Source organism: Sprattus sprattus, assembly GCF_963457725.1.
Source record: "Sprattus sprattus genome assembly, chromosome: 14".
Lineage (NCBI taxonomy): Eukaryota > Metazoa > Chordata > Actinopteri > Clupeiformes > Clupeidae > Sprattus > Sprattus sprattus.
The window spans coordinates 14,821,762-14,848,140 of record NC_137912.1 but is presented as its reverse complement, the minus strand read 5'-3'; the positions used below and the strand labels follow the sequence as shown (position 1 = coordinate 14,848,140).

Sequence of the window (26,379 nt, the reverse complement as noted above, 5' to 3'; positions counted from 1 at the left end):
ACCGTGACGTTCCAAGGGGCGTGTTTTCCAGTGTGTGCACTTCCACGAGGGCGCTCATCTGCAAACCCCGCCTTGTATTTTTAAAGTGGCATGAGAGAGGAGAATCCTTCTGATAAAATTACTTTGTGGTGATACACATTTGTTCTTTTTTATGTAGCCAGCCTTTGTGGAATGACTATAAAATAGACGTAGCCTAATGACATAATTAGTTCTCACTTGTTTCATGATGTTTTCAATATGTTTATTATTGTGCCATATTTTAAATCTAAATGTGTTCATTCTTCTTCCTAAAACCCACTAGAAGCCCCTATGGGACTGCTGTAGGCCCATGTTCTCACTTCAAACATAGACATACGGTGATACAGAAGCAGTTTCTGCTAGTAGCGGTTTAAAGCATAATCGCACTTCGTGAAATTGTTTAACCCCCTACTGAACAAGCTATAATGTAACTGCTTAAAGCGTTCTGAAAACTATTTTATTTTCTCCAACAAACTTTACACCTTCTATTGCACTGGAGAAAAAGGATACACTTTCGACATTACGGGGCTAAGGACTTCTATAAAATGGTGTTTAAAATAATTTTAACCCACAACAATTGTTTCAATCTGGAAAGGTTTACGTGTGCCACCTGCTGGAATTTAAGATTCACTTGCGCAGCGGGAAATGTTATCAAAGTCCACATTCCATACATTTACCTCTCCACCACCACATGAGTGACTGATGGCACTGGCCACTCAGGTAGGGAAAGTCTAGTGGAAAATATACACTATCCAATTATACATTTTGTGTGGCAGCCTATTTGCCTGTTATATAAAACCAATGCCATCATTGACAGTTATCTGCTTCATAGCTCTGCTTATTCTTTTAATAGTAACCTTATGAGCACACTGTCTACCCACTATGCTGTTCTACAACCAATACTTTGAATGCTGGCTCTCTCATTTATCCACTATCAATCTTGTATGTATCATGTATTTGCCGCATACATGTTTTTCCTTGCCATGTCACACTAATGATTGCTCTGGGAAGTTGAGGCTCTGGGTTTTGTAAAGCGCCTGGGGAAAATTGTAATTGTTATTGGCGTTATATCAATAACGTTGAATTGAAATAGATTGATGTCCCATAATTAATATTTAGGAAAGACTGTTCTAGGTGAAACTAGAACTTCCTACACATAACTTGCCTACCCAGACATAAAAAGAAAGCAGTGGGTATTGCACAACCACCCCAATCATGACAATGAGCCAACGTTTTTCTCCTCAGAGCTATGGTTGGTATTGTCCCATGTTGAACACAGCATTTACAACAATCTAAGGTAGATCAGTGAAGTTCTATTTCATGTGTGCTTTAAAATCCTATTTGTAATTAACAGCAATAAAACAATTTTACGATTGTATCAAGGAAGGTCATGGTCCTGCAAATAGGCTATTATTTTCTTTTATTCTTAAAAACCATACACATTACTCAACAAGTTTCAAATGTAAATCAAAATCACGATAATCATTTACATTGCTCAAGATAAACAGACATGAAGTACTTTTTATTTTCTTTCCAAATGTTAAGATAAAAAAATAATAAATCCATAAAACAGATGGATAAACATTCATTCCTGTGACAGGAAGAAAGCTACAGAATAAAATGTATGGATTCCTGTTTCATTCCATTTCCTTTTTATTTGCAAATCTCAAGCTGCTTTTTGTTTGTTTATCCAACAAAACAAGGAAACAAAAACAAAAATATTCCCTCCCCAAAGAGCTGTGGGATTATCCCACATGCTGAACAATATATCCCTTACCTCATTCGATCCCCCCACCCCCCTCTACACCTTTCCCTTCAAGAACCAGCTGAACAAGGGACTAACAGTCCAAACATGTAGCCTGGTGATTTACCTCTAAAGCCACCCCTGTAGTTTACCAGCTACTTCACAATATGGAACAAAACATAACAGAACTGTGTGGTAGTATTATTACCATAGGCATTTATTTAGAAAGCCCATTTCCTTTCATACCATCCTCCACCCTGAGTAGAAAAGATTCCTAACAGAACCAAATCACGTTTGTAGTGAAACCCGGAACCCAATTGTGACTAATTTATCATCAAATATCTCCCATCCCTCCCCATACACACTCTTCTGGTTCAGTAGGTTAAAAGTTGTCATGAGTTTGTCCATAAAAATACAAAGATACATTTCATCTATGTGGTATTTTGTGTGTATCAAAAGGTTGCTTTTATTTTCCAAGGGAGGTGTAGTTCAATAAAGTACCCTGTGCAGAGCTACCAGTGTATGCTTAAGATTTCTCCTTGCTTGAAAAAAAAAAAAAAAAAAAAACTCCCATTTTCCAGTATATCAGGTGTGAAAAACACAATTCTACAAACAAATCATCTGCAGCAACATTTGGATGACTGGTCGGAGTCTGAGGGGGAAAGAAATTGTAATTTTTTTTGGTTTTTCTTTTTTTCCATGTCAACAAACCAGAACGTTTCAGGGAGCTTTAAAGTTCTTATCGAAAAGAAACCTTAAATATAAAAATAATAAAACAATGAAACAATATTTGAAAAAATAACCCACGCTTTTTTCATTGACCATGACGACAGTTGAACTAGCTAAAGACATAAACTCCTGAAGTTAAAACTTAAAACTCTTTATATCATATGTATCCTTTTTTTTTATATTGTTTCCAAATTCAATCTTTTCCTAAGCCTGAGTAAACAAACCTTAATATGGTACATTGGCAGGGATTGATGAATCACCAAATGAAATGTGGACCATACTTAGTCTCCTTTCAGAGGGGGAAAACAAGAGTCCTATAAAGGAATACTGTCCCCGCCGATGACAGCCATCTTATGTAAGAGTCCTGTGTTGTAAAAAGCTCTTTAAAAAACATGAGGAGACTCCTGTTGCGGATGTGTCCGTGACATTCCCTTTGGATCCTCTCCACACCACTGGAGGAAAAGGAGAACAAAAAAAAACAACCAGAAACTGGGCGGTGGGTCCCACCAACATGGAACACAAAGCTAATGTTAAAATGTTTTCTTTTGAAAGCGATGGATAACTATAGAAATGTAAAATGACAGAGGCCCTGGTCCAAAAAATCCCTTATGCTAACCTCACGCTACCACATCACCACAACCTTCCCTGGACCTGCTCACCTCTGCTCAATGCTGTACAAGCCTTAGTGTTGTCTATTTGGCTAAAAGGTTTCTATTTATCTACAAATATATAACGAATAAAACTTGCAGGCAAAAATAGTTTAGTTTCCATAGAAACACCCTTTTTTCCTGAAAATACAGCAGTATCTGAAATATTTCCTCTTTTTTTTTTTAAATGCATTTTAAACTCTTACTTTTCCTGCATCACAAACAGGAAAAGCTCTATCAACCAACCAACGGAAGGAAAAACGAAAAGTATCTACAAACTTTGTAAACAGACCTGCTTAAAAAACAAAACAAAAAACATAAATATTTCAAAATATGAACAGCCAACAGAGCAGAAGATTAAAGTGTTTGTTGAATGAGCAAAAGGACCAGAGAAAAATGTACACCATCCAGCTAAAGAAAACAATAAAGGATTTTTTTTGTCATTTGTTACAGTCCGTTCTTATACCAAGACGACTGCCACCCCCACCCCCTTTGAAATAATATTAATAAGAGGGGGGGGGGACAAAACAAAAATCAGGTCACTTTCACTCTGAGTTTAAAATCATCCTTCCCATAACACCAAAAGAAAAGACTAAACAAAAAAACAAAACGATAGCAGTTAAAACAGATTTATTAAGGAGATGGGAGTGGAGGCAGATAGAACAAGAGAGGGAGCCGGAGAGTTTAGACCCTTAGTTCTTGGAGGTTTTAAGCAGACCGAAATTAATGCCAAAACAAAATAAAAAATAAAATAAGAAACAAATTAACGATAAAGTGAGATCCAAACAAGAGACTCTACATTCTGCTGAATGCGTTCTTAGGTTTCGGTCCAGCATGGGCTGAGCTTTCCAGGTGGGATGCTCTGCTTGTGTTTCCCTCCGCTCTGACCTCTCTCTGCCCCACTCCCTTTCCTCCATCCCTCCTTCCCACCCGCCTCAGCTAGTCCTGCCTCCCAGGGCATGTTGGTGGAGGGCGCGGCGTGGGTGGGCTAGGTGCGGGATCAGAGGGAGGTCTCCAGGCTGTGCAGAGGGCTGGCAGGGGCCGACGGCGAGGCCTGAGGCTTGCCGCTGCCGGCATCCAGGAAAAAGTGCAGGCTGCTCTCCACGGCGTTATTGTTCTGGTTGGGCGAGGGTGGTGGCGGGGTGGTGGCCTGGGGTGTGGGAGTAGGAGTAGGCGAAGGGCTAGGAGGGGCGGTGTTGCCGCTGTTGTTGTTGTTGCGCTTGGTGGGGGCGTCGTCCTCGGCGTCCGTGTCATCGATGAGGGGGATGCTTGGCTCGGAGTCCTCAATGCGGAACTCTGGGTGGTTCATGAAGTTGTGGATGGAGGTGCGCGACTCTGGCTTCTCCAGCCCGTCATAAGGACACAGGGAGCTGCGGAATGCATTCACCACGCGGATCTGCAGAGGGGAGGCATTAAATGCATATAATCAGTAATCGGTCTTCTCTTGCTCAGTACTGTATTTACGAACACGCGCACACACACACACACACGCACACACAAGTGTACACACTCACTGTGATATTTCAAATCCAGGTTAAAACTACAGGCAAATGACCTGGCAAGACTTGATTATTTGTACTATTAATATTAGTTTCACAATTAATATTGTTGGCTGGGACAATCTGTGAGTTATTGTTCCACTCTTACAACTTCCCAGAAGGTGTGTGAAGTGTCTGCTAGAACCTCCTCATGCAGTATGCAAGGATAAGCACACACACGCACACCCATTCACACTCCCAAGGCTGGTGAGTTGAAACAACTTCCTATGTTTTATCATATGCTACTCCTCTTTTTTGAGAGACAGAAGACCCTGATTCAAAGAGAGAGCAAAAGCAAAGACAGAAAGAAGAGATAGAAAACAGAGGCAGAGAGAAGAAGAGAATTGGATAGGGGAAAGGGAGATTGCTTCTTACCGTGAGACTGATCCAAATACAATAAATATATAACTCTTGATACATTCAATGAAGTGGTTTCTAGTGAGTCTTGGCCAAATTAATTCAAAGAGCTTGAAGAGGACAGAGAAAAGGACAGAGACAGAGAGAAATCTACCAATGAGTGAATATCAGGAAGAGGACAGAAGTTATTTGTCAGGCATGCTTGAGGAGGAGGAGGAGGAGGAAGAGGAGGAGAGGATAAGGGAGGGTGATCAGTCCATTTGATTATGTTTGTGGAGAAGAAGAAAAAACAGAAAAACAACAACTTTCCAGAGAGCAGCCAAGCAGATCTAAAGCTGTACAGCACAAACGGAGAGAAAAACAACAACTGACAAACAAGACTCGGACAGAGAGAGAAAGAGTGGGAGAGAGAGAGAGAGAGAAAGTGAGAGACCCATGCAGAGCGGTGCTACCTTTTCCTTCAACAGTAGTAAACCTTTGAGTATAGCCCATGACACATTGCATTAAGGAGGAATCTAAGAAGGAATATGGCGTAGTCAGTGGTCATGGCTTATGCGGGTTGGGATTGATTGACTGACTTTTTCCAGTTCACTTCATAGCAGGACACACTAAGACTACATGATGAAACATGGTTATTTTAGAGTCAAGGCTAGCAGTCAGAATCAACATGTAGTGATCAGCAGGGTACCTAGAAGAAAACCCTTTTAGCACTTCAGATACATCACAGGATAGGAGCTTCATGAGAGTTGGGGGAGAAACATTAGACTGTATTAACAGAAGTCTTTTGAGAGAACAAAGTGAAAAGCTGAAAACAGAACCCCACTACGTCCAACTCGTCCATCTCCAAACCTGCAAGAGAACAGTTAATGCAGAAATGACAGCCCTTTGTGTAGGAGATGAGAACGAGAAAGAGAGGAGCTGGGGAAGAGTCAGATAAACTGATTAATGTCACATCTATGTCTGAAAAAAATCCATTCAGAAGTAGACCACAGACATTCCTGAACCACTTAAAATGTCAAACGAAATCTACGACAACTATCTACTACTCCTCCAGTACTCATCTCACTGGAAACACACACAGCATTTAGGATATCAGCCCCAGGAGAAACCTATATGTTCCGATAGGTTCATCATTCTAAATTTGGTAACCATCAGAGACACCAGCCATCACCCACACACGCAGAGTTTCCCCACACTTCTATTTTTCTTTGACCACAATCAAGAGCTACAGCCACAGGAGAACCAGTTTCATCTTTTATATGTATATAGCCATAGCCTTTTGAGGTGATCATGGGCGTATACTCAAATACATTTAAAAAACAGAGGGACTAGAGAGCGGCAACATGGGGAGGGCCGAGGCACAGCAGCTGCAGACAGACTAGACACAGAGTCACTCCGCTGGAGGGAGGTATATATATATATATATAAATCTATATCTATACATAAGCACACAGTCAATCTAGCCCTGAGAGGGGGAGAGACAGACCCAGCCACAAGCCAGAGAGCGGAACGATGGACAGACGTCAGGGGCGCAGCGGCGTCCATGTGGCACAGTACAGAACAGGAACGCACATTTATATGTACATACAGTCAGAGATAACAGCCGTCGCACACTAGCAGCAATGTGGAGCATGTTTGCGTATTTGTTTTGATTGGGGGTGGGGGCTATGGTTGAGGAGATAAAAGGGGGAGGGGGTGGGGTTGGGGCATTAGGGAGAAATATGTAGAACGTTAGGCGAATGTCGCCAAGGGGTGACATTGTTAATCTCATGCACTAAGGAAACACGCACTCACACCCCACAGTGGCAGAAGCGATGGTGGCAGTAGTGGCAGTAGAAAAGGCTACATGTGAAGGGCTAGAAACATTGGTTACATCGTGCTGTTGGCTGGCGCTGGAGGGCTGGCGCCTTACAGCCCCCTGAAAGGAAGAGCCACTCTGGAACGCATTGACTACATCCATCTGCAAGGAATCAGAGAGCGTGACAGGGGTAGAACCCACACAACACAAAGCAGAGAGGAGAGGAAGAAAAGAGAGGAGCGGAGAAGAGAAGAAGTGGTTCGTAGACAAGAAGAGATCGAGAGGAAGGAAGAGAAATGAGGAAAAGGAGGAAAGAGAAAATAGAAAGTAAAGAGAGATGCAGGAGAGAAGCACAGAAAAGAACACAGAAGAGAAGAAAAAAAGGCACCCAGTTTAAGGCAGTTTCCCAGAGGGTAAAATAAGTACCAGACAACAGCAGTCAAGAGGAAGAGAGAGAGGGAAAAAGGCACTGCTTAAAAGGAGTCTGACCAGGAGGGTAGCCCTTAGCTCTCAATCTAGCCATCAGTGTATGGGCAACTGCTGGCTGCTTTCAAACTTTCATTACATAGCTGACCCAAGATAGCAGGGTATGGCAGGTATGGCTTTACCTCCGCCTCAGTGACATGGAACATGTTAAAAATGAAAGGTACAGAGTGGCACAAAATTCTGAGGAGTCTGGAGATATTGGAGGGGTAACATAATTGGGGTATAAACAAATGGTGGGGGATACCGTTTAGCTTGTAGTTTATAGAGAAACCACTTGGCTAGATTTGGAAATAAAGTGGTGGAGGTGGAAGGGGGTTTGGGTAAAGGGGGGCTACTGAAGCTGAGAGGAGAGGTGGCCACTGGTCGTCTCAGGAGGCAGTACCTGGGTCTGGATGCGGTTGAGGCCGCGGAACCAGAGGATCTGTCCGCGGCGCAGCTCACGCTCAGCGTGGTCGATCTCCTCCATTTCCTCCATTCCATCCAGCTCGTCGTCGGGAATATCACACTTCTGCGTGCCGTGGCCCGCCGACTTCAGGAACTTCAGCCAGCTCATGGGAATTGAAGAGATGATCTATCAGAAAGCAAATACAACAGTGAACGGAGTGAGCTAGTTACTTTACAATTGAACACTGCAGCACTGTGCAGACTAAAATAGGGGTAAACAAAGCAGAATACAGATGCACAATATTTATTTTTAGATGAAAGACCATCTTTAAGATTGCTGAATTCTTCAGTCACAGAAACCAAGAGACAGTAGTATACCATGAATATACCATAGCAACAGGTGTTTATACCACAACTGTAAAGAAAAGTCACAGGGTATAGTGCATTCATGTTTCTGTAACACTAGCAGCAATTGTTAAAATAACTGAAGTCTCCAACTTAACATTACTTACTAGAATTGGTTGATCTTTAGGGCTGTAACGATATTGGATCGAACCGAGAAATCGCGACACTCTGGGCCACGAACCTGCATCGCGATGCGAGGAGGCAGAACCGCGACATGCCCTCAGCGGTCACTTGATACAAAAAGTTTGGTTCGCTAGTAAAGGCGGCTGCTTGCTTCAGCGTTGGGGTTAATTGTTGCGCAAAATTTACTCAGTGCAGTTTATGCTCCCAAAGGTTGCGCGTGTTGTCATGAGTCTGCCATTTGCTTGGCAGATAGAAAGCTGTTTCCCTAACAGAAAGTCTGAAGCTTGAAGTTCTTTTCAAACCTTTGCTTGGGTAGCGCTGCTAAACTGAGCAGACATGCAGACTACATTTAAGTAATCATCACGTAACATTCGTTTTCTAAAAACAATCACATAGTATTGCATGTTTTACTGTGGTAGAAAATACGTTAGCTTAATGCTAACGTATATAGGAAATCCTATAGTGACCGCGCTAGGTATTAGAATCAATGATTTCACGTTAATGTTTTTGTATGAGCCTGACATTTGCTCTGCAGATAGATAACAGGTTCCGAAGTTTGTTGAATGTTTTTCAACAGCATTGCTTTGAGTAATAAAAACCTCAATATTTGGTTATAAATTGTTTCTTCATTTTTTTTATAGCTCATACTTATTCCAATGTGAATTAGAAAATATTTTAAAAATCGCGAGGTAAAAAAAAAAAATAATAATAATAATATCGTGGGGTGTATCGAACCGTGGGTCAAGAATCGTGATACGAATCGAATCGTATCGTGAGGTAGGTGTATCGTTACAGCCCTATTGATCTTGCATTGGAACTAACCATCTCACTCATACAAATCATTAGATCCATTTACCACAATAAAACTAGTGAACTCAACAACAATGGTATGAAGAAAGCATTTGAAACAAAACGCTGGGCTAATGCTATGCAGACAACTAGGTGCAATATCATAGACTAGGCTTCAGCCTTAATTTAACCAAAAGGCCATCAGTGTTCTTCCTCCTGCCTGTTCAGATCCACTTCTGAACCAAACACTGAGGAGCAATACTTTGTGTAATATTGAAAACTAAAATCAGGTCGTGTCGGTCCAACATGACCAGTAAACAAAGGATCAGATGATCATATTCAGTCTGCTCACTGAGAGAACATAGTGTTGCCTTGTGTTCAGCCAATGCATGGCTCAACGACTAATAATAGCCGTTAAGCGATAGAGCTGTAAACCAAAACACATCTAATACAGTGTTTATAATACTACAGATGGTTAGAAGATCTGAACACTTGCCGATGGTTGCCAGCCATGTTTATTTTTAAGTCTGGAGCATTTCTGCCATTTGTCCTCACTTGACACACTTTGGCCACAAGGGGGAGCACCACTACCACAGTCAAAACCTCACTCCTTTCAGGTCATCAACGTGTGGCCAGCAGTGATGATCAAAAGCGTGTCTGGAAGCTTACCTGACCCCAGAGGAGACAGCCAAAGCCCAGGAAGACGCACCAGAGCCATTGGTCAAGAGTGAGACCCACACAGCTAAAGGGCTTCCCTCCAAACTGCACAATGACAATCTGCCAAGAAGAAGAAGATGACTCAAAAAGGGGAAGAGGGAAAACAATGCTGGCATAATGCAACATTTTAATTGTTCAATTTGAGCTAAAATCTACATATTCTGAGTTTAAAATATAAAATATATTGCAGTAAACACAGATAATCGTCCCCTTAGGGGTTTACTAGGGCTGTGGTTCAGCTGAAGAGTCAGAAAGGCACCCACTTGGATGATGAAAGTCCCAAAGACGATGGAGCAGAAGATAAGGTTGTTGAAGATTCCGTCAAAGACGTTCCTCTCGCCATGGATCTTGCGGGCGTTGATCTCGTTGAAGAGCTGCATCATGACAAACGTGTTAAAGACGATGGTGTAGTGCTCAGAGGGAGGGGAGTGGAGAGGGGCGTTCCTGCCGCTGTCGATGTCAAATACCCTCTCACCTGTGGAACACAAGTGTCATGAGAACAACTCAATTCGTCGAAAAAGGATAAGGGGAGACAATATTGAACAGACTATACAGTACGTTGAGTAAGTTTCTACGTGTCCCCTGATCAAAAGTCAAAATAAACACAAGTAAGGAAAACTAAAAACTGAGAAGTGGGTTCTCCCACATGAAATATATGAAATAATGGCTTTCATGATTTGGTAATGAGGACCTTACCAGCGAAGAGTAGCCAGAATATGATGGTTAGCTGGTAGACGGCATGGCCCAGGATATTCTTCATCATGGTCTTGGAGATAAGAGGCTTGTTGCGTCCGTAAGGCCTCCTGAGCAAGAGGGCCTCTGTGGGTGGCTCGGTGGCTAGCGCCAGGGAGGCTAAGGTGTCCATGATCAGATTCACCCACAGCATTTGTACCGCTTTCAGGGGAGAGTCCTGCACAGGGAACCCAGACAATGTTTCACACAAAAAGTGTAAAAAGTACATGCCCTCAACTTACAGAGAGTAGAGAGGAATTTAGCTGGAACACTATTAACAGCATTAATTAATATAGAATTAATGTATATCTTAAACAAGATCTGTGTTTAGGGACTAGGATGTTCCAATTGTAGTGAAAACGGAGGTCTTGAAGTGCACATACATGTAAATAGTTTGTTACACAACCCTAAAGCTTGTTACCCAGAGGTTCTCAAATCCCTGCACTCCCATTCAGCAGAATGTCAAGACTTCCTTCATGTCCTCAATGCAACTCCACTAAAGCAATAGTATCTCACAGCAGCCTCACAACCTACATCATGTCACAACGATTTGGCTGGATGAGAAAAAATAAATACTTTTCTGACCGCGGTTCTCTTTCCCACCAGGCCCCAGCATTATCACACCATGCTGGAGCTCTGTGTCAGCGCATAGGTCGCTAACCAACCCCCTATTTGTCACCATTTCACAGCCTCCATTTCCAATCACTTTTAGCCTGGCTGAGCAGTAATTAGCAGCTGCCACCTTGAGCAAGGGACAGACACAAGCCCCCCCTGTTCGACTCCGCTTAGCGATAACTGGTCTTTGAAAATCAGAACCGGACCAGCATACAGGCTGCACTAAACTCAATGGAAAAGAGCACAGATGTCCATTCACTGACTGCCTGTGGTCCAAATGATAATTAAATGCATGGTTCTGAACACCTATGGTGTTGCACAGGCATGTTGACCTGATTATCCACATCAGGACAGCTACACACTCATTTCTTCCACTAATTTAGGATATAAGGGCTTCATTCATGTAAATGGATTTTTTTAATGTACACTGAAATGTACTGGGGTTGTACCTGTGTGATGCAGGCTCCAGTGAAGGCCACGATCACAGCCACCACGTTGACGGTGAGCTGGAACTGCAGGAACTTGGAGATGCTGTCATAGACATTACGCCCCCACATCACTGCCTTCACGATGCTGCTGAAGTTGTCATCTGTCAGGATGATGTCCGAAGCCTCTTTGGCCACGTCCGTCCCAGCGATGCCCTGTCAGAACACACACACAGACACACGGTCAGACCTGTCAAGCAAACATGGCCATCGCTCATCATTTATATGTCCCTAGCAGCAAAACTGAGCATGCCCTCTTCTAAGAGTCCTTATGCTGGAGAGAAACCAGAGGGGATTTTCTGCAGACAGGCACATTACCATGGCAAATCCAACGTCGGCTTTCTTCAAGGCGGGGCCGTCGTTGGTGCCATCTCCTGTCACCGCCACCACTTGCCTTTGCTCCGTGACGGTGCTGTCGATGATGCCTGCGAAACGAATCGCCATCTTCAACACAGTGCCATTACAGTGTTTTTTAACAGCACACCGAATTCACCCCTGGTGTGTTAGCGAGAGATAGAGTGAATAAAATGACTGTACCTTTCACTAACGTGTGCTTGTCTGTGGGGGAGGACCTAGCCAGTACTCGCAGCTTGGGCCAGATCTTATCAATGCGCTCCTGTTCAATCTGGAAAAGACAGCTATATCTCAACACAAGTCACAGACCATGTCAACATTTAGCCCTTTAACAGCAATTGAGGGGATTGTTATAATTAAATCACGTAGTAGTAATTTAACCAATTTCGAGCTGATTTTAAACAGTCATTTGTTCTGCCCTCACCTCTCCCTTCTCATTGCGTATGCGACGGTTGAACTCTTTCCCCTCCATGCAGAGGAAGTCGTCGCCTGGCAGCAGGATGCCACACTTGGTTGCTATGGCGCGGGCCGTGTTGATGTTGTCCCCTGTGACCATGCGCACAGTGATTCCGGCACGCTGGCACCTCGTTATGGCATCAGGGACCTGAAGAGCAGCGCACAGGGGCTTAAGCATCCACTTCAGCATGTAAATATCAAGTCACTGAAAGCAGGATTTAATACTACTGGTTCTCAAGGCCAATTGCCAATAGCCCAACACTTAAAACAGGCAATACAGCCACATCAAAGCATTAAGGGCTGGCGATCGAAAAAAGGCTTATGTGTGTGCAGTTATGCCTCACTTCAAAAGCTTTTTCTGAAACATATCTAAGGATATACTGCCAGTTAGTGGGATCGCAAACTGGTGCTCCTTAATCCCCTATAGGTTTATGATGACTCCCCCAAATCGCCCCTCTCACATTTAAATCGCTGGACATCTTTGGTGCTTCACTGCTGCCATGGCTGATAAGAGCCTCGTAAGCAGATCACTTCTGCCCCACCACATACCCAGTTAGCAAGACCACTTAAAAGTCCATGAATTTAAAACCTAAGACAGGAGGACTCTAGAAGTTTGGCTGATAGTATGCAATATATTGTGGCTGACTCGGGTAAGGAAATCCCCATACCATCACTAGTAAACAACACATTTTCCAGTACTAGTGGAAAAACTCTATCAATGGGAGGCTAACACCTGGGTATGCAACTTGGCTTATCTGCACCACCTTCATTTTTTTGTAACACAGTGTCTTGAGTTTGTGTGCAAGTCTGTGGAAGCCATGACCATGTCTGGGCTATTACCTCTGGCCTGACCGGGTCCTCGATGCCCACCACACAGATGCAGGTGAGGCTGGTGAGGATGTCAGTTTCGTTGTCCCAGTCGGGCTCGCCGTCAGCAGCGGGGAAGTCACGGTAGGCCATGCAGATGGTCCTCAGGCCCTCAGAGGCCATGGGCTCGATCACCTTATTCACCATGTCGTCCTTGTCCCTGGGCCGGAACACCCGCTCTTCACCCGAGGCAGTCATGATCTTATAACACCTGGCACATCAGAGAGGGGCAAGAGTTTTAAAGTGTGTGTGTGTGTGTGTGTGTGTGTGTGTGTGTGTGTGTGTGAGAGTGTGGTCATTTCCCCTAAGGTAATAAGACAGAAACCCTGCAGCAGGCTCCTTGTTAGAGGAGTGCATTTGACCAGCACATCTCTGGGGGAAATTGCTGCTTTCATTGCCGTCTTTGCCAAGTCTGGAGGAAAAGCCTTGCTGCAAAGCTCCTTAGCTTAAACAAACACAACCTACTTGGGCCTTTTAGCTGATATTCAGAGTGAAATTCACAGCAGCAAAGAGTAAGTAGCTAAGTGGAACGTGAAGATGTGAAAAAAGAAGGGGGGGGGGGGGGGATGCTGCCTACTTCTTGAGGAGAATCTCTGAGGCGCCTTTGCTGAACATCCGGTAGCTGCCGTCAGGGTTTTTCAGCACGGTGCTCATGGATTTTCTGACAGAGTTGAAGGTGTAGACTTTGTAGAGTTTCTCCTCTGGGATCTCGTTGCGTATTGCTTGGTAGTCCTTTTTCATGTCCATCACAAAGCCTAGCAAGGCACATTCCGTTTTGTTGCCCACCTGACGAGGCAGCCCACCCTCTTTTTCCGGAGACTGGGAGTGGCGAGAGAGAGAGAGAGGGGTTGATTGTGAGAGTGAGAGAAAGAAAGAGAGAGAGAAGACAAGACACAGTTGAACAGGGAGCAGGTGATTCAGTGAGTCATTCTGAGCTCCACATGCTTCAGTCCATTAATGCTGTTAGGATCTCAGACCCAGTGTGTCCGGAACTAATATACTATAGTTGGTGGTGGAAGATAAAACACAGGCACCAGCAAGGCAGGACAGCACATTAAGGCAAGGATGAATGAGGATCGATAGCATGGATTGAATATTTTGCTTCCAGTTCAGCTCAAAGATATGGAGGATAAGGAATATGCAACCCATGCAAGGTGTACACAGCTCTGTTCGATATGGAAAATGACTACTGAGTAGCTTTACACACATCCCAATACAGGAAATAATTATTGACAAAATACTGTGTCAATCACAATGTACCATGTTATAAAAACCAAATATTTAAATAAAAAAACAGCCCCACCCACTGAGTAGGTGAGTGGCTGGTTCTCTGTGCAATCGTCTGCTTCGTTCATGTTGTAAATAATTATGTTTCTAATTGAAGCGCAAACAAAACTCACTTTAGGACATGTCCAAGGTTTAACCTGTGTTATTTAAAATAGTACATGCATAGACACAAAAGCTGAAAGTACTGCATTTTGAATATTTCAGGAGTAGGTGCTGGATTTCTCCCTCTCCAGCTAAGATTACTGTCCAAGATAATTAACCACAGCTTCCATGATGACACCAGTTTGCCCAGGGATCCTCACCATGATCTTGGTAGTGTAGGCGGAGTTGACACTGATGCCAAGAACGAGCATGTCCAGGACACGGGCGTGGATGGCCTCTGGCTCTGGCACTCTTCTATGGTGCTTCTCAGCCAAGTACGCCTGCACCACAGTCATCCTGTTCATGGTTAGCGTGCCCGTCTTGTCGGAGCAGATGGCAGTGGCGTTGCCCATGGTCTCGCAAGCATCAAGGTGCCGGACCAGATTGTTGTCCTTCATCATTTTCTGGAAAACAACAAAACACACACCACCACTTATTAACTTGCACTCTGTAAAAGTACTTATTCACTGTAAGTTAAATCAGTACATTTAGTGACTTTCGTGGTGGAAAGAGCTGATTACTGAGTCCAGCAGAAGGCAGTCAGCTCTTTATTGGATAAGTCTGTGTGGCCCCGCAAAGGAGGATAAGTGAGTGTTGGTTTAAGGCACTTTAGTGAGGATTGGTCATGGACACAGGGGTGCCTTGCTAAGCCGCTAAAGAGGGAACTTCAGAAGTGACGTGGCTCTTACTTTAACGGAGTAAGCCAGTGAGATGGTGACGGCCAGGGGAAGGCCTTCAGGCACGGCCACCACCAGCACTGTGACGCCGATGATGAAGAACTTGACAAAGAACTGAATGTAGATTGGAGTGCACTCCTTGGCCCATGACAGTCCCTGTATCCAGAAGGTGTCCACAGCAAAGAGAGCAACCAGGATGATGACTGTGATGGCTGACATAAACAGGCCTGGATAGAACAAACACAAATACAAACTCTCATCATTTAAACAACTGCTATTATTTTATACATCAACAAAGGGGGAAACAAGCCCAAAATAAACTGGTCTTACCAGCTTTGCCGATCTGGACAGCTAGTTTGGTCAACTTCCCCTGGAGAACAGATTTCTCCTTCTTTGGCATACTGGACTTCTTCTTCTCCTCGGCTCCTTCATCGCTGTTGAGGGGCTGCATTTCCATGGCCGCTCCATCTTGGGCTTTGGCTGAAACAGATGGTGTTAAGAGGGCTTTTAGCCACAGCACAAACAGGTCCATGCACGGACACCTTTCTCTCATCTCCTTTCTCTAGAACACTGATGTACTCAAGGCAAACTGTGAAGTTGTAGCTTCATATAATGGGAGCTGACTTTTTTACTGGCTAATTGGACCCATGTTATTACAATTAAATGTTAACATTACAAATGCAGAAAGTCGGACTGTCGTCATGCTCAGTGAGCAGGGAACGTTGGGCAGCCGTCACTGCGGGTTGGGCCAGCATGGGCAGAAAGGCCACAACCACGGGCAAATCTTTTCAGCCCAGTCACCCTTCTTCTCCCTCTCAAACGGAGAGAACGAAGACCCATTTTCCCCAGGACTCAGGGAATGTTAAACTAATTAAGTATATTTCACTGAGCGAAAAATGTAATTAAGTGAGGTGGAAATTTAATTACTCCAGTCTACACTCTGCTGGCGGTTCGGGCTGTGGCTTTCTACACTGGCCAGACAGACACCATTTAAATTCCTCTAAAGCTATGTTCGTCTCCCTCCAGCTCAATTCAGTCTGTCCAAACGCACACGCGCTCCCTAGCATCAAACCAAGTAACCTTGGAGACACAAAGCCCTCTTTGCTAAGGCCAAAGGGCTGATGCCCACACCATCCATCAATGTGGAAAAATCATTACTGCTAGCCAGCCTTCCAAACACACACACAACCTAATATAGCCAAATTCCCCATATACGACACTCATACATGACAAGACTCATTTCATACTTCAGTGGCAAAAGCAGCATTGGGATCCACCCAAGCCATGTCTAAAGAGTGTGTGCGTGTGTATGAGAAGGACATTGTGGGCATATGCTTGCATGTTTTTTTTCCCATTCTAAAAGGCCACTGAGAATAAGCTTTTTTGCTGTTGTCAGGGAACAAGGAGCACTTTTGAGTTTTTTTCTTCACCAGACACAGCAGTGGGCTGCAGAGGTGTGTGCCTGTGTGATTTGGGCATCATTGTTGGAGCACAGACCTGGGGAGGCAACTGCTCTTTTCCCTCAGGATGCTTTAAGAGCTTTAATCTCCTGAGCACTAATCACGGTAACTGGATTCAGCGGCACCTGCCTAGCACACGGATGCTAACGCTCATACCACAGCGCTAATGACACACTAACACATGCATGGAACAAGTTATCGCCCAGCGCGCATGCGCGCACGCACGCATGCACACACACACACACACACACACACACACGTATGCATATGCCCACACTGTCCCTCTTATTCTCTCCCACGCACAACCTATTAGGGCCTATTGCACTTCATCTGGGCAGCTTTAATGAAGATCCAATAGTGCTAACGGGTTAAAGAGACGGCTTTAAGTGCAGGCTGCACCACATGAGAGCAGCAGGGCTAATCAAGAGCTTGTTAAGCCGCCATGTCAACAGGGCCACTCACCTTTCTTTCGGTTTTCCGCCGAGCCATCCTGCTTTTTGTCTGTGGAGAAGAGGTAGAGAGAGAGAGAACCATGAAGTACACAGTCCACTCAGTACCTTAGCCATTAGACACCATTATGCAAGAAAGCGCAAGGCTGCGAGCGTCTAAACATATTTTCAATTATGTAAATGTTCTCATTGATTTAACAGAGTGAGAGATGATCCCTGGAATTTTTATGAGCATGCAAACAGACGGATGTGGGCTCTTCGGCGGCTCTCCGACATGCAAATCCACAACTATTGCTTGCTCCAATACACACACACACACACACACACACACACACACACACACACACACACGCAGACAGAAATCATGTCCTTTTCAAGCACAAATCCACCCGCTGCTCTTGCCGTCTTGCTTGAATAACTGCAGGTGTTAATTTGACCTCTTGCCACAAGTTACTTGTGAACTGATAGTCATTACAGCAGTAGTAGCTAATGAACCGCTGCAGAAATCACTGTATATGTAACCACTGTTATGAATCACTGGGCAAATGTGCAATGGCCAGCAGCATCATAAGAAAAAAAATAGGCAGAAAGTACATAGTAAGACAACGGAACTGAATAGGAGTCAGAAGAAAGGTTTTGTGTGGGATAGGCACAAGGGCACAATCAGTCAATGACAGACATTTTCATAAGCTGTCAATCTAAAGAGGGGGGTTTGGCAAGACACTTCCAGTTAATGTGATAGATCTGAAACTCACTATTAATATGCTGAGGAAAAATGTCAATTATCTGTACAATACTTTATAATAGAAAAACTTAAAGTATATTGTCTCAATATACAAATATATATTTTCTAATACCAAAAAAGTGAGCATAGCACACTGTCCTATACTTAAATACTTTCAATTTAAGCAAATCAAACACATTGCACACACAGCACAAGTGCCTAAATAAGGTTGGGTAAATGAAACAATTCTGGATTTAAAAAAAAATAAAAACATAAGACAATTGTAGGCGCAGCATATGCCTACATCATAAAGCTGTAGGGTTATAAGTAAGTTCAGCCAGTGGCATAGGACAGCACTTAATATTATGTTATGAATGTATTGTATTTTTTCTGCAGGCCTTGAAGCTCGGTCACTGGTGCTACATGAACGCATTCCTCTATATTAGACCTTCTAAGCTGTGGCGTTACCAGGATGTCATCCTGGGGTGGGCATTTGAATATGTAGGGTGGGCAACTTAATTCAACATGATCATCCAAAACCTACCCATCGGCATAGTATAGGTATGAAAAATCATTCAAATGTTTATCTGCTCAATCGTTTAATTTGTCAGCGTGAGCAAAACTTGAGCGTGAGCAAAACTTTGATTGACTTGAAAAATTTGATTGGCTGGTCACCCTGATGTGTCTGACAATCGAAGTTACATTTTCTATTCACTGACACTACTGACACTAGGTGGTGTAAGCTTTGAAGGACGAAGCTGAAACTTCACAGATAACGAAGCACAATTGGATAAAGAGTATCTGCCCCCTCCCCCAATATCTGTCCTAAGTGGACCCAGAGGTTTGTGGGTGTGCGTTCAAGAGAGATAGAGAGAAAGCTGCATCGTTCTTCCCTGTTAAACCGGCGTAGCCTGTTAAGCATTCTAAATATTACGAATATGTCATCTCTAAGCGTTTGGCGAAGACTTCAACAGGTATGCCTTTATAAAGTTGTTTACGTTTCTATACTTGTTTCCCAAACCGACTCTTAGGAGTTCCCTGGAAAAAAAAATTCTAAGTATACCTTAAGATGATGAATTTATGTTTCCTAAATTTCCCTCGGGATTAATGAAGTATCCATCTATCTATCTATCTATCTATCTATCTATCTAGCTTTCTGACATGATTTTTTGTCGTTCACGTAGGTTTAAGCTTGTGTGTGTGATTACTTTGATTGCCATGACTCAGACTAAAATACTAGGCAAGTCTCAAAATAAAATAAAAAAACTATTCCCACATAAGGATATACATTAAGGAACAGCTTACCGTATAATTTACTTAATGACATAGCGCTTAGAAGGCTTCGGGGAACTTTTCTTATATCGGTTCTAACATAATACTGAAAACGTATGTGTACTAATTGATGTTTTCCTTAAGAAAAATTCTGCAAGCAGAATCTTCCCTTCATATTTGCTGTAGAGAACTTTAATGATCAGCAGTTCTGATTAAAGCTCCAGCTTCATTTTGTGTTTGACATAGTTGTAATTAACCTCAGTATGACATTCGTCTAAACGAACTATAGACAAATCTTTCATACTTTGGGGTCTTTTTGATTCAATATCACTCCATTCAATTCACCCCAAGGTCACATAGCAACTCTGATGTCTGAGCTGAAACTCAAAAAAACATGGACCCCCACATAAGGTTAATCAACGACTCATTACCACCAAGGCTTTCTCACCTCCTAACAGTGAATGTTTTGAGTGTGTGTGTATGTGGGTGTGTGTGTGTGTGTGTGTGTGTGTGTGTGTATTCACAGATACATCTGTCTGTCTGCCTGGCCTCACCTGACTGCCTTTGGCTAAAAACTTCCATTCAAGAGTAAATAAGAAAAATGGCAAGGGGACCAAAACAATGCGTGACCTACTTTTCTTTTCCTCTTTCTTATTGTTGTCTTCGTCCTCGTCGTCTTCAGAAGCCCCCAGTAGAGTGAAGATTATTCCAGTTTGGGAGTTGACTCCCACGGCAGTGACCAGCATTTTTCCAGAGCCCTCCATGACATGGGTCCCTGTAGAAGATGATGGCCAGATGAGGTTGAGTTAGAGTATCTTGCACACACACACCCCTCGGACAACCTTACTAAAATTTGATGCTTTAATTAACGCATTATACAGGTTGGCGTTGTCGAAACCGTAATGCCCATACCGAGAGCTCCAGCATCCTAGAATAACCCTAATCCCTATAATATCTGCAGTCATTGTAGTATATTATTACAATTGAATGGGTATAGTAGTAATCATCCCTTAGCTAAAAGGCCATAATCTTCTATATTGGTTTCAGTGTGTCCCTTAGTACTGAGACTGAAAGGTTTGTATGTACCTACGTACAAACTCACGTTAACTTATTTTGACCTCATTGCAGGGAATATCATGAATAATGATGTTGAGGGCACAATGCCAAAGATGGCTCTACAAATAAATATGGGCTTTAATCAACGGATTATTGTTAGGCAGAGCAATACGAAGGCTAACCTGAACCTACCACTAAATCACAGAGATAGACACAGCATGAGAGAACAAGAGTGAGAGAGAACACAGAAGAAAGAGAGAGAACAAAAAAGACATAGGCTACTGGAGTTGTGAGTATGGGGCCAATAGTTCATCATGGCACCAGCAGCTTTATAAGCACCGCTACACAGACTGGGTGCGGGGCTAGAGGGGGAGGGTGAGAGCATACAGAGTAAGGGTGTGTTGGGCTTTTTAAAATGCTTCCACAGGAGCAGACAGGCTGTGCGGTGCTGGGCTGTGTTCTGTTGGAGGAGTGCCCAAACTGGCTGGGAGAAGCAAACAAGCGCTTAAATCCCCTCTGCACTCCTCTAGGAGTGAGGATGAGGGGGGTGGGAAGAGACAGAGGAGAGCCATTTCAGCACAGGATCAACTTGTTTCATAAAATGGGATTAGTGGCCGACAAGCACCAGCCAAAGTCGCAGGGGTGAAAAGCAAACAGAACAGCAACCCCAGCTCTGTGCTCTGCAGCCTCAGGCTCCCCTCAGCACCCCCCTCAACCTGGTTCTGCATCACTGCAGCAGCAGCACTGCAGAGTGGCTTGGGTTTGGTGAAACCTTTTAGCAGGGTGGTGAGTCTCCAGTCAGGAATCCTGCAGCCAGCCAGCCGGCCAAGGCCACACTCAGGGTTGTTTACCATTTTGTTTAGGAAGTGGAAGGGGGGTGGGGTGGGCGGTAGACGGGCAAGATACCTGACAGCAGCAAGGGGTCTTTCTGTAGCGTCTTCTTCACGTGGTCAGACTCTCCTGTCAGCGAACTCTCGTCGATCTTCAGATCATTCCCTTGGATGAGGACGCCGTCAGCAGGGAGAAGGTCACCTGGAAACCATTACAACATGTCAATTTGATTTCGGATTTAAGCTAAGCACGCTATAACCATTACGAGACGTAAAAATGAGCCAATGTATAGGAGTTAATATGCAATCTCAGGAGTTAAAACTACTGGCTGTCACCAGAGACAAATAATTAACCGGAGAAACAGCAGATTTGTAACTAATTCGCTGCCTACCCAGTGAGCTAGAAGCATGAAAAATCATGAAAGTATTTTTTGCCTTAATTGAGTAGTTGGGGGATGAAAAAGGCAGTTTGTGTCAGATTTAACCGCATATTCACGTGATGTTCTTTTAACGTCTGTTTAACCATCCCAATTTATGTATTTCTCCCCTTTAATCTGTCTGATCTTGTAGCTGTCTGGCGACATTGTTTATAAGGACTTTGCCCTCACCATATTTGATTTGTGCTATATCCCCGACCACTATATCGGCCACTGGGATCTGGATGACCTGTCCACCCCGTACAACGGTGAACTTCTGTTCTTGTTCGATGCGGTTCTGGAGACCACGGAACTGTTTCTCCTTGCTCCAGTCATTGAAAGCTGTGACAAGCACCACACAGACGACCGACAGCAGGATGGCAGCGCCCTCGATCCAGCCAGCCTCCGCCTCGCCTTCATCCTCCGCGCCACCAGCTGCTCTCCCGCAGTCTGCACATGCAAGTATGTACGATCAGCAAAATACATGTCATCCGTATCCCCATCATAAAATCACTTTACAGTGGTGTTGTATGCTATGTGTATGCGAGTGGGTGAAAACACAAACATATGTGTGAGAAAAATAGAACAGAAAGGCTGTGAGGGACGATGCAAGTGCTTACCTACATCCTCGGCCTCTGGAGGTTTATAAAATGAAAGGCCTAATGAAACTATGGCTGCCACTTCTAAGATAATCAACGTCACATCTTGTAATGCTTCCCAAACTAATTGAAGAAATGTTTTTGGCTTCTTTGGAGGTATAAGGTTCTTCCCAAACACTTCTTGTCTCTTCTCGATGTCTGCCGGCTGCCCACTTAAACCTGTGGGGTTAGAGAGAGAAACAAAAATGTTACCATGATTGTGTGACAGCTATGTACTCTACTGTTTGATGCAGACACATTCCATTGCTAGAAATAAAGATATGGGGCTGTAATGTGGCTTTCCACAGCTACACACACTGGCCTGAAGCCAGCAGCATGATAACAGTCAGACCTGCAGCTATTGTGACTTCAGTTGGAATGAAGGGGTGATCTGCAAACGCCTAAACCCACCTTATGGCTGCTCAAGCACATGCCGAACCACACAACTCAAGAGTGAGATGACAACAGACAAACAAGTTCCTACTGTGAACATCTACAGTCGAAGGATTATATCAGAGCTGGAAACATCAACATACTGACTACTATTACCTCGTTATTAGAGGGCAGAGGGTAGCAGTCAGAGAAGGTCACTGGATGAACACCATTCAGTCAACGTAGCTAAGCCTCTCCACAACAGAAGCCTCACTTATTCTTTAACTCAAATGGCTCTTTTAGCGTCTCAGCATAAGATAAGAAATTGAGGAAGCAAAACGCAAAAGGCAGGTAAAGAGGCCAAGCAGTAGCATTGACATGCCTTCCACCGTCCCTCCTGCTACATGGGAAACAGACAGTGGTATATAGTGTGCTGTTGAGTGGGGAAAGGGCCCAAAAGGTCACGGGTGCATTTATGCAAAGAAGGCTTCCCAAAAACAACAAGCCTGCCCTGCACCAGAATCAGCAGTTCTGTCCACGGCTCGTGGCTCACTAAGCAGCCTGGGACAATGCACATCCTTCCTCTGTCACTGGCCAGTGCAGCAGTGAGGCCACTGAAACAATATGGCTTTCTTCTGCCGTGACCAGGTGAATTATGAACAAACAAGACAGTGGGGGACAATGGGGGAGAGGAGAGGTGGGTGAAACAAAGGGTATTGTCTGCACTACTCACACACACAGACAGAATGACAGACCATTTTTATTCATGAATGCTGTGACGGCTGGGGGATGTGGTGCACAACGGCTTCATTCAAATGACTGGTGCTTCCATTCAAAAGAGTCTGCACTGTTGCTATGCATTATTCCCCACAGAAGAGTAACAAACAGGCCACAGACAAACAAGGCCTAAATAAAGACGGCGAAAAAAAAGGCTGGATGGAAAATAAGCTAACCCACAAGCACTGGTGGCTTGAACTGCTACTCAATGCTGACTCTGGGTCTTCAAGTAATAACAATAAGGAAACTTAATAAGTTACTTCTTTTTAGAACTAATAATTTGAAATGAAGGACATATCTTGTCAAAATAAAAAAAGATTTTAACCAGACTATAGGTTACTAAAGTCCGACCATTGTTCAGTCAGCCACCATTTGAGGTAGACTACTGTACCATACCACATGAGGGGATATGACAGTCAGTTTGGCCTTTGGTTTAAAGGTCCATTGTTGAGTTGGCCTAGCTGCTGTGAGAAGCACTGAAGCTTGGTCAGCAGTAGCCACACTGGTCTCCCGCCAACATACATTCACAGACACACACACACGCCATGATGCCTCAGCACAACACGTTACTGACATCATATCTACTCAGCAGCCACAGTGACAGACAGCGTTTCGGGGACAGGGCAGAGTGCCATTGAGTTGTCCAAAGGCCAGGCCACGGTAGCCCAAGCCAGCTGTAAGGGTGGCCTGCCATCACACACTGTCCCCCAACCATCCCCCCACTGTGTCCAGCCCAGTGAGCGCTCCGTGGCACAACAAACCCTTGGTTGAAAAAGCAGCCCCCCTGACCCTTCCACTCTGACAGGGCCAGACAAAATCGCTACTTGTTTTAGGGGGGGACTTGCAAACAAAACACTAAAGAAACAAAGAAAGAACAAAAAAACTACCATCAGACTCTGTTAGTGGGGAACAAGCAGGCAGAGAGAGCCAACAGGCATGTGATTAGGCCGCATTAATCCAGACGGACTTGCGCCAGCTGATAAGTGCTGAGTGGCGGCTTCCTCATCGCGTCGCTTGCACTGTTTGCTCTCGAGATTTTTTTCTCTCCCCCCATCACAAGCAAAGCTGATCCTCTCGGTGCATGGTCAGTGACCATGTGTTAGCAGTCTCTGCAAGAGTTTTTTTCTCTCCTGTCTCTCTCTCAAATCCTCACGGTTTCAGTGTTGAGTGTGTGTGCGCAACTACACACAAAAGCAAAAGTGAACATATGTGTTAGTGTGCTTACTCGTGTAATTGGTGTACTGGTGTAATTGTGTGTGTGTATGACTATGTATGACAGCAAGAGTGAGCATGTGTGTGTGCTTGCTTGTAGACTGGTGTGACTATGTGTGTGTGTTTTTTGTGTGTGTGTGTTTGTGTGTGTGTGTGTGTGTGTGTGTGTGTGTGTGTCACAGCGGATTAGGGACTGTGAGTGTGTCTGTGTGGAGATGAGGTGCTGATGACTCAGGGCTGACAGCTCCATTGGAGGGCTCCGCTTCCTGCCTGCCACACAGGCCTGCACTGTTTGCTTTGATTCTCACCACATCCAATGAAAACATGCTGACAGCTAATACCCATTTAATTTCTCATACGCACCACCACCACCACCACCACCACCACCACCACCACCACCACCCCCTCCCCTCTATGCAGCTCCTCGCCCTTCAGACAACTGTTGTTGTTAGGGGAGTAAACATTCGCCATCAGGCGGGGATAGTTTCACATCTTAAAGTGTGCTTCACCGCCACCTTTTCCACACAAACGGCCTCCCCCGTACACATAGTTAAAATCATCCAGCCACGGTATCGATTTGCTTCCTCTTGACTGGACACCTGAAAGTGCTGGCTACAATAAAGCAAGTCAAAAAAGCGGGGGTGGGGGTGCTTTTCTGCATCTCACACTGCTGTAGGTCTACATTTGGCGCTAGTCCCAGGGATCAGACTGCACCAGCCTCCAGACATGCTGAGCCCTTCTGCTGGTACTACACTACACTCTGTTAAGGCGCGCGCGCACACAGACACACACACACAGGAGGGGGTTGAGGCGGGCACTGCAGAGGCCAGGCTAGGCCAGGCCGGCGTAATGAAGCAAGGGAGTGCGGGGCAGAGGAGTAGAGGATACTTCAGCCTGTCTCTGTGGACTGTCGGGAGGGATTAGTGAACAACAGGTACACTGTCCTCCCTTTTTCGAACTTCAGAGAGAGAGACCGAGAAAGAAAGGAAGAGAAACCGAGACCGAGACAGGCTGTGCGGCTGTCACACTGAGCCTAATGCTCCAATAATCTCAGCACGAGAGAGAGGAACTAAGACTAGGATGTATTCACAAAATCCTTAATTTATGAACTTTTTGATGGATAGGGGGACAGTTCCATTACATTCTTCTGCAAGCTTTAAAAGGATTGTGGGTAACTTCATACCATTTGCCATGTCAAGGCTATATATAGTACTTTAGCAATACTTTTAAGTGAACATGTGAACATAGAAGCGGTTAACAGAATAGTCAGAAGTTGACAACCACAAACAGGAAACGGTAAATTTATCGGTTTAGGAATATAGAGGGACCTGGAACGGCAAATCCTCACTATAATGTCGTCATTCACTGGTCTGGGTTAGCTGTAGTTCATAAATGTAAAAAATAAAAAATGTAATACTAATTTCTGGGATTCTGATTGGACAAAGTCATCGTCAGTCAACAAGCCAACCAACTACATCTAATTGTGGAGTCATGTAACGTGGTTAAGCCTTTCAGCAGCTTACCGATTTCGATGTTACCCTGCTCTCCGTGGCCGAGTAGATTCAAAGATGGTCATTAAAACACTTTTGTCATGAGCAAACTCAAAGTAGCTGCATGGGAACAAGAGTCAACTACAATATCCTAGGTCAGCATAAGAGGATAGCAAACTACCTGGCCAACTGTGCCAGGGAGCTTTGGGTCTTGCAGGGACGGTAGCTAGCATTAAGTGGGTTTCAGCAACATAGGAGCAATAACTGCTTGTTTAGTGTGCTTTTAGACACGTAGGATGCCTACTAGCGTATAGCAAGCTTGCTAAGCTAAGCC

General features: G+C 44.3%; 1 protein-coding gene across 2 annotated transcripts in view; it reads right to left on the bottom strand.

The window, feature by feature from the left end:
• Positions 1 to 1,498: 1,498 nt before the first annotated feature.
• The window catches only part of atp2b1a (ATPase plasma membrane Ca2+ transporting 1a), a 36,059-nt gene continuing 11,178 nt past the window's right edge, over positions 1,499 to 26,379 (bottom strand). The window contains exons 3-22 of one of the 2 annotated variants that reach the window (XM_080851588.1): positions 22,177 to 22,374; positions 21,749 to 22,006; positions 21,217 to 21,342; positions 19,889 to 20,029; positions 17,272 to 17,310; positions 15,680 to 15,829; positions 15,362 to 15,576; positions 14,834 to 15,076; positions 13,822 to 14,063; positions 13,218 to 13,455; positions 12,346 to 12,525; positions 12,105 to 12,192; positions 11,886 to 11,992; positions 11,532 to 11,723; positions 10,432 to 10,645; positions 9,999 to 10,210; positions 9,688 to 9,795; positions 7,700 to 7,888; positions 6,907 to 6,993; positions 1,499 to 4,534 (exon numbers count right to left, since the gene is read on the bottom strand). In XM_080851588.1, coding sequence (XP_080707714.1) covers positions 4,139 to 4,534; positions 6,907 to 6,993; positions 7,700 to 7,888; positions 9,688 to 9,795; positions 9,999 to 10,210; positions 10,432 to 10,645; positions 11,532 to 11,723; positions 11,886 to 11,992; positions 12,105 to 12,192; positions 12,346 to 12,525; positions 13,218 to 13,455; positions 13,822 to 14,063; positions 14,834 to 15,076; positions 15,362 to 15,576; positions 15,680 to 15,829; positions 17,272 to 17,310; positions 19,889 to 20,029; positions 21,217 to 21,342; positions 21,749 to 22,006; positions 22,177 to 22,374 — 3,623 coding nt within the window. In that variant the 3' untranslated portion in view covers positions 1,499 to 4,138. Of the gene's footprint in view, positions 4,535 to 6,827; positions 6,994 to 7,699; positions 7,889 to 9,687; positions 9,796 to 9,998; positions 10,211 to 10,431; positions 10,646 to 11,531; positions 11,724 to 11,885; positions 11,993 to 12,104; positions 12,193 to 12,345; positions 12,526 to 13,217; positions 13,456 to 13,821; positions 14,064 to 14,833; positions 15,077 to 15,361; positions 15,577 to 15,679; positions 15,830 to 17,271; positions 17,311 to 19,888; positions 20,030 to 21,216; positions 21,343 to 21,748; positions 22,007 to 22,176; positions 22,375 to 26,379 lie in introns of both variants that reach the window. The other variant, XM_080851589.1, reaches the window with a different exon arrangement.